The 16,533-nt window shown below is 38.2% G+C and overlaps 1 protein-coding gene across 1 annotated transcript in view; it reads left to right on the top strand.

The window, feature by feature from the left end:
• KCNQ5 (potassium voltage-gated channel subfamily Q member 5) overlaps window positions 1–12,132 on the top strand; it is a 292,043-nt gene extending 279,911 nt beyond the window's left edge. The window contains exons 11-14 of the mRNA XM_088539909.1: window positions 1,947–2,055; window positions 8,815–8,946; window positions 10,172–10,298; window positions 10,714–12,132. Coding sequence (XP_088396035.1) covers window positions 1,947–2,055; window positions 8,815–8,946; window positions 10,172–10,298; window positions 10,714–11,655 — 1,310 coding nt within the window. The 3' untranslated portion in view covers window positions 11,656–12,132. The remainder of the gene's footprint in view (window positions 1–1,946; window positions 2,056–8,814; window positions 8,947–10,171; window positions 10,299–10,713) is intronic.
• The last annotated feature ends 4,401 nt before the right edge of the window (window positions 12,133–16,533 follow it).

The raw sequence follows: 16,533 nt of genomic DNA, 5'->3' as shown, positions 1-16,533 counted from the left end.
TAGCTAATAACATTTTTGGGCAGCAGTCCAAACATTCGTTAGGCAGGACAGATGGAGAGAGATAAAAAGTAAAACCTTGGGCTCTTCACAGCTACAGTAGATGTTCCACATGGATGTACCGGTTCAGCAACAGTCAAAAAAGCAAAGGTTTTCTAGAGGGTTATGTATAAACCAGAGGCAGTTCACTCTCCCCTTTGCCACCCAGGCTTAACCAAGCCACTTGCTGTCGACACCTCTCTTGTTTTCTGTACAGTAGTAAAAACTGCCCTTTCGCCGAGCTGTGTCAGGGGTAGCCTTAGTTCATCGATCACGGAAAGCATAAAAGGATCTTTGCTGTCTTCTCCTGTCAGACCTGTGCCAACTGCGAGCCCGCTGCAATGTGTGATTGAGGTCTTATAAGGAAACAAACAATGCCACAACTTTGTTTTTCAGTTCCCATCCAAAAATGGTATGCAAACTGATGACCTTTAAATTTTAAAGACTGCTAACATTTGAGGCCATGACTTTACAAGTCATATCTCATCAAAATAAATTGTTATGGCCAAATATTGCGATACAGCCATACCTATTCCTGAGCACGTACCGTAGTACAATCTTGTTTATTCTAAGCTAAGTCTTTTTCGATTAAAAAATATGAAATTTGAGGCCATTTTAACTGATAAAGAATGTTTTTCTTCATCATTTACAATCTTTTTGAAAAAGAAACTTACAAAAAATGTATCCCAAAACATTTCTGTGTGATTTTGCCTCACATTTACATATAATAAAGCTCCCCTAAGATGGTTTGCTTGCAGTGTTTCTGGCTTATGTTTTAAATAATAGCATTAATGTAGGGAGAAACTCAAGACTGGGAAGAAATCTCCCCTGTTACTGTGTGTTACAGATTCCCATCTTTTTTACTCTGTTTCATGTGTTGCTTTTTTGTTTTACAAGCTTTTCCTGAGGCACTTACAAGTTGAAATACACCTCCTACGAGTCAGAGTGACTCCATCGGGGCACCTGGGCTTTATGCAGTAGAAGGGAGGCTGGTTAGAGAAAGAAAAAAAAAGCAGTTTCTTTTTCCCTGAAGACAGCCTTGCTGTACTTCCCACTCCTTCAAGACGAACATGGCATGTAGTGTTGTCATAGTGTTACTGGCATGTAGTGTTGTCATCCTCCCACTGCGTTCCCCGGGGCAGAGGAGGCTTGTGAGCCGTTCAGGTTGTACACCCATCCCTGTGTGCTGCATTTGTTGAGGGACCAGGACACTGCTGGGACCTCTAGTAAATTTGTAAATGGGAGCGCTGCAAAGTTAGGAAAGGCAAGAGGATCAATTTCTTTCAGGCAAATAGATTCTGAGGCTTGGCTTAAGATCCTATTTCAAAGGCAAGCTGCAATATTTACATGGCTCAGAAATTTAAGAGGTGGCAGTTGATCCATGATGAATGTCATTCACTATTGACTCTGCCAAAAAGATATTTCATTTATTCTACCTGTATTAAAATGTTGGATCATTCCACTGCCTCCACAGTAAATGAAATGGATTTTTGCTTTGTCTTAAATGTCATGTTCATTCATGGTGATTAAAAAAAAAAAAAAAAAAAAAGTCAATGCCCTTTGATTCTGCCACCATATACATTAGCTGAGCTCTTTCTCTTAAAACAGTGATTGAGATGAAAACGAAGTTGAAGGCCATGCAGGCGCACACTGGTACTGCACCGTTCAGTCAAGCTGGAGAATAACAGGGCTTTTCCTCACTTCTACCTTTTATCAGTCTGCTTGGCACATGGTTCTGCTCTCCAGGCCTTTCATGACACAAGTGCAAACACAGACAAATGCATCGTACAAACCATCAAGCTCTTACTTTGATTTGTGTTTTTTTCCAGAATCACTGTTCAGTTAGAAAAAAATATACCAGGAAAAGTTTTTTAAATGCTTCTTGTTTGGTCTGCTCTTGTATTTTGCAGCTGACACGACACTGGGAACAGATGATGTTTATGATGATAAAGGGTGCCAGTGCGATGTGTCAGTAGAAGATCTGACCCCTGCTCTTAAAACTGTCATCCGAGCAATCAGGTGAGTGAAAAATGCTAAGTGAATAAACATCTGAGATTTCTGCAATTATCATATTAATTAATGCCAGTTAATAACATAGTGAGCTTCTTATATGGCTTTGTTACAACACTAGTAGGTTTGGTAGTATAGGTAGTTTATCCTTCCTTTTCCTCAGTGTTTTTATTAAGAGTGAAATACTTTAACAGTCCTGTTAATCATGTTTCAAGGTCTAAAAAATGCTGTATAATTTGACTCAAATGAGAAGGAAAACAATGAATCCTGACATCCAGTATATTTCCTGTAATGCAAAGTACTGTAATCCATTTTGATGGATTAGTTTTAGTGAAGGTGTACTGCCGTGCCTGGAAAAGTTATTTCCTGTTAGTTAATAAGTTTGCCTTTTTAGTTTATTTCCATATTCCATATTCCAAAGTGTCATGTGACTTCTGTTATGACGCACCTTTTTTCTGCAGGATAGCTCTATTCTTCCAGTTGTGTAAAGCCTTACCTACCACTATCTGTCAAGCTAAATATAAACCCCAAATTTTAAAACTTATAGTTTCTTTCTCTTTCAAGAAAGTAGCAAACTGCATTGAAACTTACAAAATTACCCTCTGTCGAAAGGTTAAACTTAGTATTCACTCTCCAGAGACTGCCAAGGTTCCTAATCTTCCTGAATATTTTGAAGTGCAAATCTTGACAGGCAAAAGTCCCACAGTAAAAGTATAAATCAAGAAGCAAAGGGAGCTGTGTCACTGCCTCCCTGATGACAGCAAAGCCTGATGTTGCTACTGGGGTCACCTCACCGGGCTGGTATCACAGTTGCACAGTGACCCGGCACTCCTTGTGGGCAGGCAGCTGCCACGAGGGATTTGGGCAGAAATCCGTGGGAAAGATGGTGCTTTCCTGAAGGGAGGCTCCTGCGTTAGTTCTCTCAGCACATTGGGAAGAAGGAACTGTAGCTCATTATCAAATAATTGCATATGGTGATGACTACAGGCTACTTGTATTTCCTTCCCCTTTTTCCACTGATTGCTAATGAAGTCGGATAGTAAGGCTGTTTCTAAAGTTTTGCACCAGGCAGAACAGCTTCACAGATCATTGTCCATTCCAACCACCTTTCCAATCTGCCTGGAAACGAACCCGGAGGACATGTCAAATGTTAGGTCTGTATGCGCAGCCATTGCCACTGACCACTCAAACGTCACCACTGAGAACTTGCTAACGGTGCTTCAACAGCGGAAAGAAATCCTTCTACACATGGGACACCCATCCACGAGGTAGACCTCTTCCTCCAAATGGAAAATGCGCAAATTAGGAACATCAGCCTAATCAGTTGGCTCTGATACCAAAGATCCTTGTCTGTGATGTTGCAATTTTAAACAGACTGCTTGACTCTTGGCTCCAAGGTCACCTTGCCACTATATTAGCAAGTGACACCGATAGTCATCTCATTCTTCATGCTGTCCAAGTTCTTTAAGGCCTCCTACTTGACTTTTAAATACTAACTAAATTCACTGACCTCTTTCCAAAGGCACTACTAGATCATTCGAAGTACGATGCTGCCTTAGTCTCTTGTTGGAGCTCTTGGTAATTATGAGCATAAGTCACTGAATTGGAAGGTTCTCATCGCTAATTTTCCTCCCCAGAGTCCTGCATAGAAATGTGCTAATAAGACAAATTTTGCAACAATCTTTGTGCCGGACATGCACTATTTAACTGATAAGAGTAAACTTTTTATATTATCTCCAAATTTTCCCCTATCCACATGATTTAGCAAAGATCAATCCCTTTCATCACTGAGGTTGAGAATATGAGTCTTGCATCACCTCCTGTTATCGATTTTCAGTGAATGTCTCCCACCTCTCCCTCCAAATGTAATGGGGTGCTTTACTGGATTGTGAGCCACATACACATCCTGCTTCAGAAAAGTGTCTTTGTTCAAGGTCTGAAAAGCAGTAATATGCAGTATTTCCAAAAAAACCTATTAAAAGTTATACCTTTATCTCTCAAATTTAAGGGAAAGATAATTTGGTTCATGAGTTAGATGATACTCCTCTTTCTTGTTATTCAGAGTGTCTGTTACCTGACCACACTAAGATCTATGCAAGCATCTGAAGAAGGATCTGGGACACTATATAGTAACTGTAGAATTTCAGGATGATAACATCTGTCTATATGGAAACTTTGTCCCATGTTCCTCGTTTTGAAGTTTGTTTTTAGCGAGGACTTTGCATTGCAAAGGAATTGAGGGAGGGTTGAGGCTGCTTGTCTTTGCATGCGGGTGTACAGGAGACAGAAGGTACATGAACAGCTCCACAGGTCACCAAAACATGTGAAAAACACACACAGTTGAATCCATTTTGGTTCCATCACCTCAGAAACTGCACTAAGGGAGACTAATTATTTTTTCCTACTCAGAATGGAGTCCGAGCTGTTCTGTAATAATACAGATTTTCCTTTTGTTTGGGAGGAAATGAACTTAGCAAAATTAATTCATGCCAAGGCCTCTCTCAATTTAGGAATGAGAAGGCACTCCTTTTTCTCTAAAAAAAAGCTCAGGATATGCCCATTTCTCCCAGATTGGGCAGCCTTGAAATATCACAAGACAAAAATTGAGTCAGTTGTAATGTGTCATTTCAATAATTTTAGTGAGGCACTTTAATTTTGACCTTATTTATTTTTTTCCTAGGGCTACTTATTGTTTAGAACAGCCTTTTGATTATAAACAAACACCTGCCTTTAAAACACTTTCATTCTGAAGTGATCAAAATAGGAAATGGAGAAAATAGTCTTTCCTGCAAATGTTGCAATTTTCTTAAAACATTGGCACTTTGTAAGAGTGGAGTTCCCAACCTCTCCTGCAGCAGAAGAGTCCAGTTAATATTTGGTACTAACTTAGATTGGTATCAAAAAGCTTTTTGCAAAACCCTTGCTAGCAATATAGCAAGAGCAGAAAACATGACAAATATGCCAAAAGCTTGTGGTATATTGAGCCTTTGTGTCAGCAGCCTTTGTAGTACTAGCCAGCAATCCCTAGTCCTGTTGTGAACACAAAGCTCTTCATATCCTGCAGTCAGAGTTCCTGAAGCCCAACAAAAATATCACATTTTTTCAGCTATCTCTGTTTGCAATTATGAAGGTATATAAAAGAGACTAAAAAGAATGGTGCCTTGTTTCCATATATTATCTGTGATCATTTTTGATAGCAAGAGACACTGAATTTTGTAATATTCCCCACAATGAAAAGGATGGAATTATTTCATTACTTACAGAATATAAAATTAAATTTGAGAAGCGTAAATAAACATGCAATAGGGAATAACTGCAGTGGCAGTAAGATGAACTTGCTGACCTGAGGAGTCTTTCCCATCCTGAACTCTAGTTATTGCATAGATATATTTTCATTTGTTGTTAATAAGAAATAATAATAATGTAGCTAAGTATAACGACACCTCAGAATTCCTGAGCTGATAAGTTATACAGTAATATAGTCATACATATTTCATAGCCAAAGAAGGAAAATAGAATTTCCTCTTTATGTCTGGTTTTGCTTTCTTTGAAATCTGCTTTTGCTATGCTATAAAACACATTTTTCCTCTCAGCGGACAGCATGAATTTGTTTTATGGTGCTGTTTCAGAACCCTCTACTTGTTTTAAATCACAATATATTGGGCATTTCCCCGTCGAGATCATCTTTAGTGTTTCGATGGGGCTGTTAGATGTGTCTTTGGCTACTAGAGCACCGTGCTTGGGAGAACCGTATGGCTTTGCCTCCTAGGCTATGAGTTGGGCTCATAACCCAGGAGAGGCCTGGGAGAGAAGACAATGTTGACCAGGGTCTCTGCACTTGGTGCAAAGAACTTCCTTTGCCTTCGTCTTAGCGAGTTGAGTAGCTGCTCCGTTGAGTTTGTGATGGGTCTTTCTTGCCCCCTAGTGGTGTGACTAGAAAAGACGGGCCTGGCTCTGCACTTACTCGTTGTGTTAAGCGCTACTACTGTTTCAGGTATTTGAGATAGGGATAACTTCGTGCTCATTTTTCACGCATTCTCTATATAGTGCTAATAATCTTTCATGATGGTTGTTGAGACCTATTAAGCTCAGCTGCACAGGTAATTCAAGATACAGAAAGAAGATTGAGCCTTTGAGACCAAATAACTCTGAAGAATAAACAAAACATATTATCTACAAGCATTTGCTGAGTTCCATTGCTGCAAGAATTGAGATTTTATATTTTCAGTAGCTTCCAGGCTTTTATAATGCCAGTCTTCTTTAACCCTTCATTATTGCACAGTTTATGTAAAGCTCTTTAGATTTGAAGCAAAAGGAAGCAAGCGACCAGAGCCTGTTCCAAACCCCGCTGCAGTTCATTAAGATGGCATGATACGAGCTAACACCTGAAGCAGAAGTGGATTTGCACCGTGCTGATAAAGGCAGACTCCTTTCAGCCCTGAATTAGTCTTCTGAACACTATGAACATACTGCCTGACACCAAAAACCTATTAGAAAAATGCCAAACAAAAATTATTAGAAAGCTGCCAAACAAAAATCAGGATTTCTGTGCACACTGATTAAGAAGTTTCTGTGGCTGTTGATAAGAAATAGTTTTTATCGGCTTTTTATTAGTTTTATAAGTGTCCCATGTACTGTAAAAGCACCTGGTTTTGGGAAATTCACTACTAATTCGCTACTAATTCTCTGGCTCCACTTTTCTAATTGAGCTTCCTATTTTTGTCAAGAGCATGGAATAAACAAATTGTGACCACCAAAATAGATGAAATAATAATTAAAGAACAATACATTCTTGTATGTCAACTACATTCCTTTATTCTTCATATTCTTCATAACCTGAATAAAGAACGAGATTCCCAGGAGATTCTGTGTGCTACTAGACTACTATGGACAGAATATCTTGGCAGCATTTGACAGCTAAAAGGAAAAAATCCAGATCACACCTTCAGAGACCTTCGGATTACAAAAGATACCAAAGCTATTAGCCTATGGAAACGCCTCAGAAAGGAAAAGGGGAAAATGTATCATTTAGCATATTTAAAACTTCAAGGAGATAGATCCTGAACTGTCAAGGCAATGGAATATTCCTAGCAGGTCTTTTCCATTTTTACTTCTGTAATCAAAATCATATTTCAAGCTCTATACCAGTGATAAGCATTTGTATTTTACACTGAAAGTTATCAGAATGGGAAAGATTAACAACCTATACACTATGGCAAAAGACCGATATTATTTGGAAGAACATTCTTATATAATACAGAATTCAGTAGATGATCAGAATATATTATTAAGCTGACTCTACGTAACTATTATCATAATGTCCTAACTATATAAAGTGTGTTTCTTTCCTGACATTTCAGTAAACACTGCTGAACTACATTTATCATAGGGTGAGAAACATGGATGAGGGTTTTCCCTGTCATTCGTTGTCTTGCAGCCAATAAATACACAACCTAATAAACTTTCAGATGTGGAGCAGGGTAGCAATTTACTGACACAAGTTCTGTAACAGAAACAAGAATGGCCTCCATACTTGCTCTTTCAAGGTGTCGAATGTCCTCCAATTTTCATTTAAATGAATAAGAGTCACAGGTGTTACAGGCTGACTTGGAAAATGAGATTTTATCAATGAACATTACATTTCCACATATTGCTAAAAATGTGTACAAGTCTCACACAAAAGCATTCTTAATATTTGTGTATTTACTATTATATTAGTCCTACTACTTTGCAGTAAAATTCAAGAAAGAAAATCAGCAATTCCACTAAACAGTCATTCCCACAGACACACCCAATATGGGATACACAAGAAAACTTCCTAGACTGAAAATTTAATCTTAAATCAGGAAAATAAATAAATTTAAAAGAAAACATAAGCTTAAATAATAATTTTAAAAAATTTGAAAATGGATTAGGTACATAAATTCAAATACAGAATAGAAAGTGAGGAGTTTAAAAAGAACACCAGAAAAAAGAATGGTATTTATGTCCATGTAATTGATTTGCTAGAGGGATCTACCTATCTTTTTAAAGCGTATGGATATGACTCTGATTGCTGAAAACAGAATTAAGAGATAAAAACTGCACACAAAACTATTAAATAGATACAATGCAAATTTTCCTTAAAATAACAAATCTGTATTTTTTATATGCACACATTTATCTTTATGGGAAGGTCTGTAAACAACTTGTGAGGCTTTTTCATATTCATTCAGAATGAAGAAACCAAATAGGGAAAATACAAAGGGCATTTACTAACCAAACACACAGCTTTCAAAGGAAGCAAATCAGCAAGAAAGAAAAGGAGCATTCAATCCAAGGTTGCAAATGACAGGAGAAAGGACCTGATGGCCATGCTTTGACTTAGAAAGTAGCTTAAACACAATTGTAGCTTAAAGGATATGGATAGTCTCACTCAGGTCACCAGGGCTAACCACAGGCTTTAGTTAACTCTGCATCTCAATACCTTCCAAAGCAGGCACTGGGCATAAAAAAGCAAGGTAGATGTACAGTGGTAAATTGAAGATGCTCTGCATTCTTCAAAATCATGTCTCTTACATAAGACTCTGAAGGGATAACAGCAATGCATTTGTGCTTACAAAAGCAAATTTTGTAAAAGGAATATTTTGCTTGCATAAGTCATTCCTGGTCTGAGGAAAATATCCTCACTGTTAAAAGAAATCAGCTGTTGATATGTTGACATTTAAATCTATTGCATTGTTTCACACTTGTTTGGAAGGTTAATATGGAAATGCTTTTTCCCTACAGAATTATGAAATTTCATGTTGCGAAGAGAAAGTTTAAGGAAACACTTCGTCCATATGATGTCAAAGATGTCATTGAACAGTACTCAGCAGGTCATCTAGATATGTTATGCAGAATAAAAAGCCTTCAGTCACGGTAAGGAAAGAATCATCTTTGATCTGCTCTGCACAAGCATCCTGCTGCATCATTCACTGCATGATGAATATTGGTAACATTTAACATTCCTGTGTTAAATTCCCATCCATTCTTCAATCAAGACTCTCTTTCTATGAACCTAACTGATCCAGAAATTAAATTGTGGGTGAAATCAAGAAAAAAAAAAAAAAAGCAGCATCTAAGTTGTCCCCAGAAAATGAAAGTGTAAACATAACCCTATAGAAAATGTAATCCTTTAGCTATGAAATTCATCCATAAAGAAGAAAAGGAAGCCAGGAAGTTGCCAACAGGCTGAGGCCAACATTGATAGCTGCCTTGTCTGTCTGATAGCTGCCCAGCATCAGATAACACTGAGGCCACCACCTCTCTGCCCTCAGTAAATCTAGCCCTGGCTTTACCTCCTTTAAAGTTTTTTCTTAAAAAAAAAAAAAAAAAAAAAAAAAAAAAAAAAAAAAGCTTCTTGTTTCATTTCATTAATTTAAAATGGGCCATATTGATATAACTTCAGTCGTGCCAGGTCTTTATGTCCCATCAGCAGAGCCAGTCTCTGCTCCAAGATGTGGGATGCCCAATGTCCCTGCAGGATGCCCAATGCCTGGTCCAGTGACCAGGCCCAGGAGACCTCTGTGGCTGCCGACGGACACAAGTGGGAACAAAATAGGGACCCCCAAATAGGATAAAACAGGATCCCAAACGCAGGGGAACTTTGTACTGTCTCAGCATGACTTGTTCAATAAACTGTTTTTATGCCTTTTTTAATATCTATGTTTTAAAATCTAGAAGCAGAGAATCCAAGATAAATCCTTTAAACACAATTGCCTACTGGAGCTATAATGAATGGTAACCGGAACACCCAGAAGTATTTTCAGACTAAAACTTACTAGCTTTTGATTAAAAAATTCCACCCAAATGTGGACTTATTACCTCATTTATTTGTTTAAAATTTTATTTTCACATCATTTCCTGCTTGATAATCTCTGAATGCTCAAAAATCACTCCCCATTCTCTTTTTAATTTTATGCTCAAAAATAATTCCCTATTTTCTTTTTAATTTTCTAATTAATTTTTAATAAAATTAAGTTTTACTCCTTCTCGGGTGCTCCTCTGACATGTTACAATTCTAATTTTTAATGTATATACCTAGTGAACACCTCCATAGTATCTCAGTTTTCAGGAATTTTAACAGCCTCTAATTCTCTTACAGCGTCGACCAAATTCTTGGAAAAGGGCAAATCACAGCAGATAAAAGAAGCAGAGAAAAGAATACTGCAGAGAATGAGATAACTGATGATCTTAGCATGTTGGGGCGTGTAGTCAAGGTGGAGAAGCAGGTAATTGACTTTTGTCTTGTTCTGCTGTATTTTATTGACAGTTTCTGATATTGAATAGCTAATTGTTTTATGATATTCTGCACTATTTACATGTTGAAATAAAACATATACAAATTATTTTACTCTGTGTTTTATGTAAAAAAAGGAAAAAATGAAAAATCATAGGTTATTATTTTTCCCGGTTTTAGCTTATGAAAAATCTACAGCTCCAAAATTTTCAAAGCATTATTTTTCAAAAGTTATTAGTTTCTCTCTGTAGGAAAAGCATCATCAGATTCTTCATCAGATTCTTCATCTAACTTTGCATCAGGAGTTATATTTTCTCTTTGCCTTTTTATGTTTTCTTTTTTTTTTTTTCCAAATATTTTGAATTAGCATTTTTCACTAACATTAACCTTTTCCTCTCCACCCATAGGTTCAATCCATTGAATCAAAACTGGACTGCCTGTTAGATATTTATCAACAAGTTTTACGAAAAGGATCTGCTTCAGCACTGACTTTGGCTTCACTTCAAATGCCAGCTTTTGACTGTGAGCAGACTTCTGATTATCAAAGCCCAGCAGACAGCAAGGATTTGTCTAATTCTGCACAAATTAGTGGATGTGTATCCAGATCAGCCAGTGCCAATCTGCCTCGTGGCCTACAGCTTATCCTGACACCAAATGAATTTAGCACTCAGGCTTACTATGCTTTTAGTCCAGCTATGCATAGTCAAGCGACGCAAGTGCCAAATGATGGACCTGCAACGGTTAGTAATTCCTCGAACCAAATAACCCAGGCATCTAAGCCAGCAACTCCCACAACATTACAGATACCACCTTTTTCATCAATGAAGCATATCAGTAGGCCTGAGCCCGTTCATATAATCCCGGTAACCACGCAGGAAAATATTTCCGATGTCACCGCTTGCCTTGTTGCATCAAAGGACAATGGACAAGTTGCACAGCCCAGCGCAGCAAAAGATCTCACGTGGAGAAAAAGTTTTGATGCAGCAGGAGAACCTTTGCTCTCAGTTAAACCTGTGGCGCAAATGGATTTAGGAAAATCTTTATCTGTACAAAATCTTATACAGTCCTCAGAAGAACTGAATGTACAGATTGCTGGTAGTGACTCCAGTAGTTCGAGAGGTAGCCAAGACATATACTCCAAATGGAGGGAGTCAAAATTATTTATAACTGATGAAGAGTTGGAAACAGAGGCAGGATCAGAGACTACTGAAGCCATCTCTCGCCCATTAGTGGAAACAACTCTCTCTACTGACTCTCTAAGGACTGGAATATCAAGATCATCTCAAAACATTTGCAAGCCAGGGGATGGTACAGAGGCACTCAGTCTGCTCCATGTCAAACTCAAATAGCAGCTTGTGGGCTTTCTTCATTGGCTGGGTAATTCCTCTAGGCATACATATCACAGCATGAACTATTTTGAAAGCCTTTTTAATAAGAGAAAGTCACAAAAATCAGGATGAATCCAAAAGGCAGTTGAATGAGCCCATATCTTCTAGTTGCATGAAAATGCATGTTTAAGTGATGGCTACAATTCAAATTTATACCTACAGTACAGCAGTACCTTTCTTGTGGTACAGTAGGTTTAAATAACGAGTTAGCAACAAAGCTAATGCTGCAGGATGTATCAAAAAGCAAAATTCTGAGCATTTAGACCTAGTGCCGTTTCTACAGGGCAGAAGTAAAAATCCTAAGTTTTAAAGCACTTTGCTTCTGAACTAATTAAAAATATATATATATGTCCTGATTTAGATGATAGTTTATGTTTACAACAAAAAAAAAATACCTACAGCTGCTAGCAAGGTACCAAGGAAACCAGTAATATGGGACTAGAAATGGCTGCCAGTTGCAAGATATACACATTATTATTTTAACTCTAAAAAAACAGAATGTTAGTATTTGTCTACTTTTTGGTGATTTAGTGTTGTGGCAGAAGTACTCGACACACTGCTTTCAGGTTGTGCTTTAAAATGAGATCATTCTTTTGCAATGAAAAGCTCATATTCTAAAGATTGGGGTTGGCCTCAGAAGTGGTTCATTCAGGCAACTGCACTAGAAATTCATGAGAATCTCTTCCTCTTCCAGTCCTGTTGAGGAGTTACCGTGTGTGTCTGAAATATTTTGGCCACAGCATGACAGGGTGAGGAGCAGGAACTGCCTTTATTGTAGAAGCAGTCTTTCCTTCTGTGGAAATTTTGGCAGTTTCCTCACTGTCACAACCTGGTTCCATGGCAGCACTTCATAAGTCTGGGAAAAGGAGGGAAAACGAGGAACTTCAATGCAATTCCTCTGAAATGCGGTGGGAAAGAGGATAGGACAGAAAAGAGAGAAAAATAACACAATCAGTGAAGGAAAAAAAAAATGGATCTAGATAGGCAGGAAGGAAAATGATAAATAATAAAATATTAATAAAATAAAGGAGATAAAGATGGAAAAAGATCTTTTAAATTGCAGCCTGACAGTCACAGATACCAAGTGCTATTCCAAAAGAGTCATATAGGCATTCAGAAAAGGAAATAGTGGTAGAGAAAAACGCATCTTAAGTGAACAAACTGAAGGCAGTTGTGTGTTTTGTTTTGTTTTTAATAAAGGAGGAGGAGGAAAGAAAAGTGTTCACACTCTTACAGCTCAACACTGTAACCCAACTGTAGTCATTTCTTACGAACTTTCCGAGAAAGGACCTACAGACTCCCTCCTCAGAACACCCAAAGTTTTAAAATTCAAAGCCTGCGCCAGACTGCGCGTTGCTGCTTCACGCGCCCTCTCTCTTGCGCTGCCTCCCTCTCCCCTGTGCTGAGATGCGGGCGCCGTGTCGCTGCCTACCTGCCCCAACCCAGCAAGGCTTCGCCGCTCCGAGCGCCCAGGGGAGGCGTTCGCTCTTCACAACTACACAAGGTTTCTGTTGGTTTCTGCCCCAAATTCACGGCCCACCTGCGCCACAGGCTTGTTGTAGGCAACGTGACTTGGGCTCAGCTTCCCTGTAGCGACAGGAGCACCGAGCGTGCGGGGGTGCCAGTGCCAGCTCACTCAGGGCAGCGTTTCCTCGAGGCCCACACCCGCTGGGAACCTACGGTGTTCATCAAAAACATCACTCCAGTCTTAATCATGGCTAAATGCTATAGATTGTAACATGAAGGACTTTGTTTGCTCAGAAACCACTGTAATTTCTGCTCCCGTGTCTCTTTTACTGAAGTATTGCTGGATGTTACATGATAACCTTACTGTGTGGAAGTAGATGCAAACTGCCGAGTGTCTCGCACGTGGTTGCGGGGGGCCACGGACGGTGCGCCGCGCTCCGTGGCTCACGCCGGAGCAGAGCTCACCCGTTCAGTTCCGAAAGACACCTTAAAGCACAATTTCCTCACCACTAATTTGCCATATAATTTACCACATTCAGCCTTTGCTGTTTATAATGTGCGGGCTGGTCATGCTAAAGGCTGATTGCAACAGTCATTTTGTGTGGGTAAATAGGGGGTTTTGGTTTTCTTCCACATCTCAGTTGATTTAGCTGTAACATACTGAATGCCTGTGGTTTATCCAGACAAATCTGTACATTTAAAATACTATACAAAATTTGAAAACTTAAAGCTTCAGGTCTTCTCTTTCTTTTCCCCAACAGTTCTTGGTGCCTTTCTTTCCTCTCGTATGAAGCCTCTTGCTGGCCTAAATGCAAACCTGCACGTAGGTTCAGTTAAGGAGCAAGAGTTGAGGCACATGGTACCTATGTGTCATTAATGAAACTCACCTCCACTCTCTCATTAGGTAGAAAAACAAAGGCATCACGAATTGGACTCCAAACCCTCATGTGCACGAGCAGATCATTGCACCCCATTGAGCCTGGAAGGAGTCAATGGGAGACCTTCGTATTGGCTCTGACTGTACCAGAAGCTGGGCTTTGGGTTTTGCTGATGATTTATCTCACTGAACTTGGTATTTTTGCCTTAAATGACATGCTTGAGTCCTTCTAATTTTAAGTTAATTTATTTAATACAATTTTGTGCACAAAAGAAAAAGAATTCTATAAATTATGTATGAAAATGTTAGTGTCTTTACAAAATCCAGAAGATCGTATCTCTTCGTGTTATGATTTAAGATCCTAATTTTTTTTTGTTTTATGCTCACCATTATTATTTTTGTAGCTGCAAGTCTTATTATATAGGAATCTGTTAACATTTTATTGATAGAAAATAGAAAGAATAGTGAATATATTCAATTCTGGAGAGGAAGAATTGTTTGGATTTTTTATGAGCTTTGCTCGTATTTCCTCAAGAGTTTCCTGTTTTCCATGCTCCCTAACTACAGTGTCATGACTGTCAGTCATTCATTGGTTTCACAAAAGAAGGACCTGTCTGGCTTTTCAAGTCTTGTCTGGAGCTGCTTAATAAACTCAAGCTCATGAGAGCTAATAGGAATTTTTGATGAGTAGGGACAGAAGACAACGTTTTGCTGTTATTTACACTCTACAGAAGGACTGTTGACGAGAAAATTCAACTTAAGTAAGAGCTTCAGGAATTAAGCCTTACCCAAATAACTGTTTTCTGATCAGCATGTTTCTTGTACCTGATCGAAGAGAGAACTGAAAAGAATAGTTTTGATGATCATTATTTGTGGAAAAATTTGTATTTGCTCCTGGCTTATACGATCTATACTTTTTATTTAAATATGAATATAGTGTTTTAGCCTAGGATTCAAGATTGCAAAGATCATACACTTTTATTCACAGTGCCCACAGTTGTTATGTATGTTTTTGAAATAATCCTACAAAATGACTGCTCTCATGATAGTATGGTGATGAGTAATTCAGCTGCTCTTCTGTGATAAGTCAAATCATATTGAATTGCTAAAGAACACCTGGTGTACAGTAATATCTCTGTATTGGAACCTGCACTCCTTACTCAAACAAAAATTCTACCGACTGCAGTAAGAATATTGCTTGAATCGAGAGCTCAGATTCAAATCCTGATTTTCTTGGGCATCTGTTTAAAGTGAAAATGGTAATATTCCAATTATTTCCTGAGGAAACTTAATATTTAGCTGAATTTACCCATGTCACATTGACTGTATAAAAATAACGCACAAAATACTAAGGTAAAAAGGGAAGAAGGGACTTTTTTAAAAAAAGCACAGAGAAAATAAAAGAACAATCAGAAAAGAGGAATAACCATGAAAAGCCAATGTGAGAGCAAAGGATTGGGGAAAAAAAAATGTTTAAACACCTGAGGCTAATTTCCTCGTAGGATGACTTCACTGACTTCAGTGAATGGACTCCACATTTGGGTGAAGTTCGGCCTTCATTGTGTAATCAGGCTCAGCTCCATTAACCATATAGGAACTGAACCCACCTATACCAGGAATGAACTTGCCTCTCTGGGCCAACTTTATCCTGACTCATATGTCATGCAATCCTTTTGGTTTCATTAGGTTTGAATGAGATACAGGTCAGAAGAGAATTTGTCCCAGATATTTTTGCTTCACATTTTTTTTCAAGTGTGTTAATCGACTCAATTTGAATGGATTACAACATCACACAAAGTGCTGTCGCTGTCTAAAAAGGTTAAATGTTTTTTGAAATCAAAATTGTCCACTGCAGCGTCAGTGGAAGCATGTAATATTTTCCTGTTCATTAATTGGATGCAAATGTGGCCATTCATTCAGCAACACATAGGACAATTCCAGACATATCCAATATCATCCGCTACTTGGAAGCATTTTAGACTGCTTTGAATGTTAAAAAGCCAGTTTCGTAACAGGTTCAGAAAGTATGAAGGCTGCTTCCACTGACACTGCAATGGCATTAGCCTATACATTACAATGTTAATTGTAACTTCTTGACAAGTTGGATCCATATTGTTGTTAATAAAAATGATTTGAAAAGTACCTACTATGCTTACTGTTTTTTCTCTATGTTTAAAAATTGCGTGGTGAGAACATATACAAGGCAAAAGCGTTTAAGGCTTGCTCATTTTCTTCTTTTGCCGTTTTGTAAATATTTTATTGCTTGGACCAAAATATCACAAAGGAAATTTATTAGATTAAAATGCACACAAACTAGTCTGATAGATTTGGTTTTTGAGTTTTTAATGACTCTATACAGCAGAGTTTACTTCAACTTCAGGTGCTTTAATTTCAGAGGCTTCATTGCCTCTACAAAGATTATTTTGGAAGATATTATTAGCATTCCTGATAAACAGGAATTTATACAGGATAGAGAATCAGGGGGCTATGTGACA

This window comes from Tinamus guttatus, unplaced genomic scaffold (assembly GCF_059628265.1).
Source record: "Tinamus guttatus ecotype Peru unplaced genomic scaffold, ASM5962826v1 Tinamus_guttatus_pri_ptg000051l, whole genome shotgun sequence".
Lineage (NCBI taxonomy): Eukaryota > Metazoa > Chordata > Aves > Tinamiformes > Tinamidae > Tinamus > Tinamus guttatus.
The sequence above is the reverse complement of the archived record's forward strand: the minus strand, read 5'-3'. Positions and strand labels throughout refer to the sequence as shown.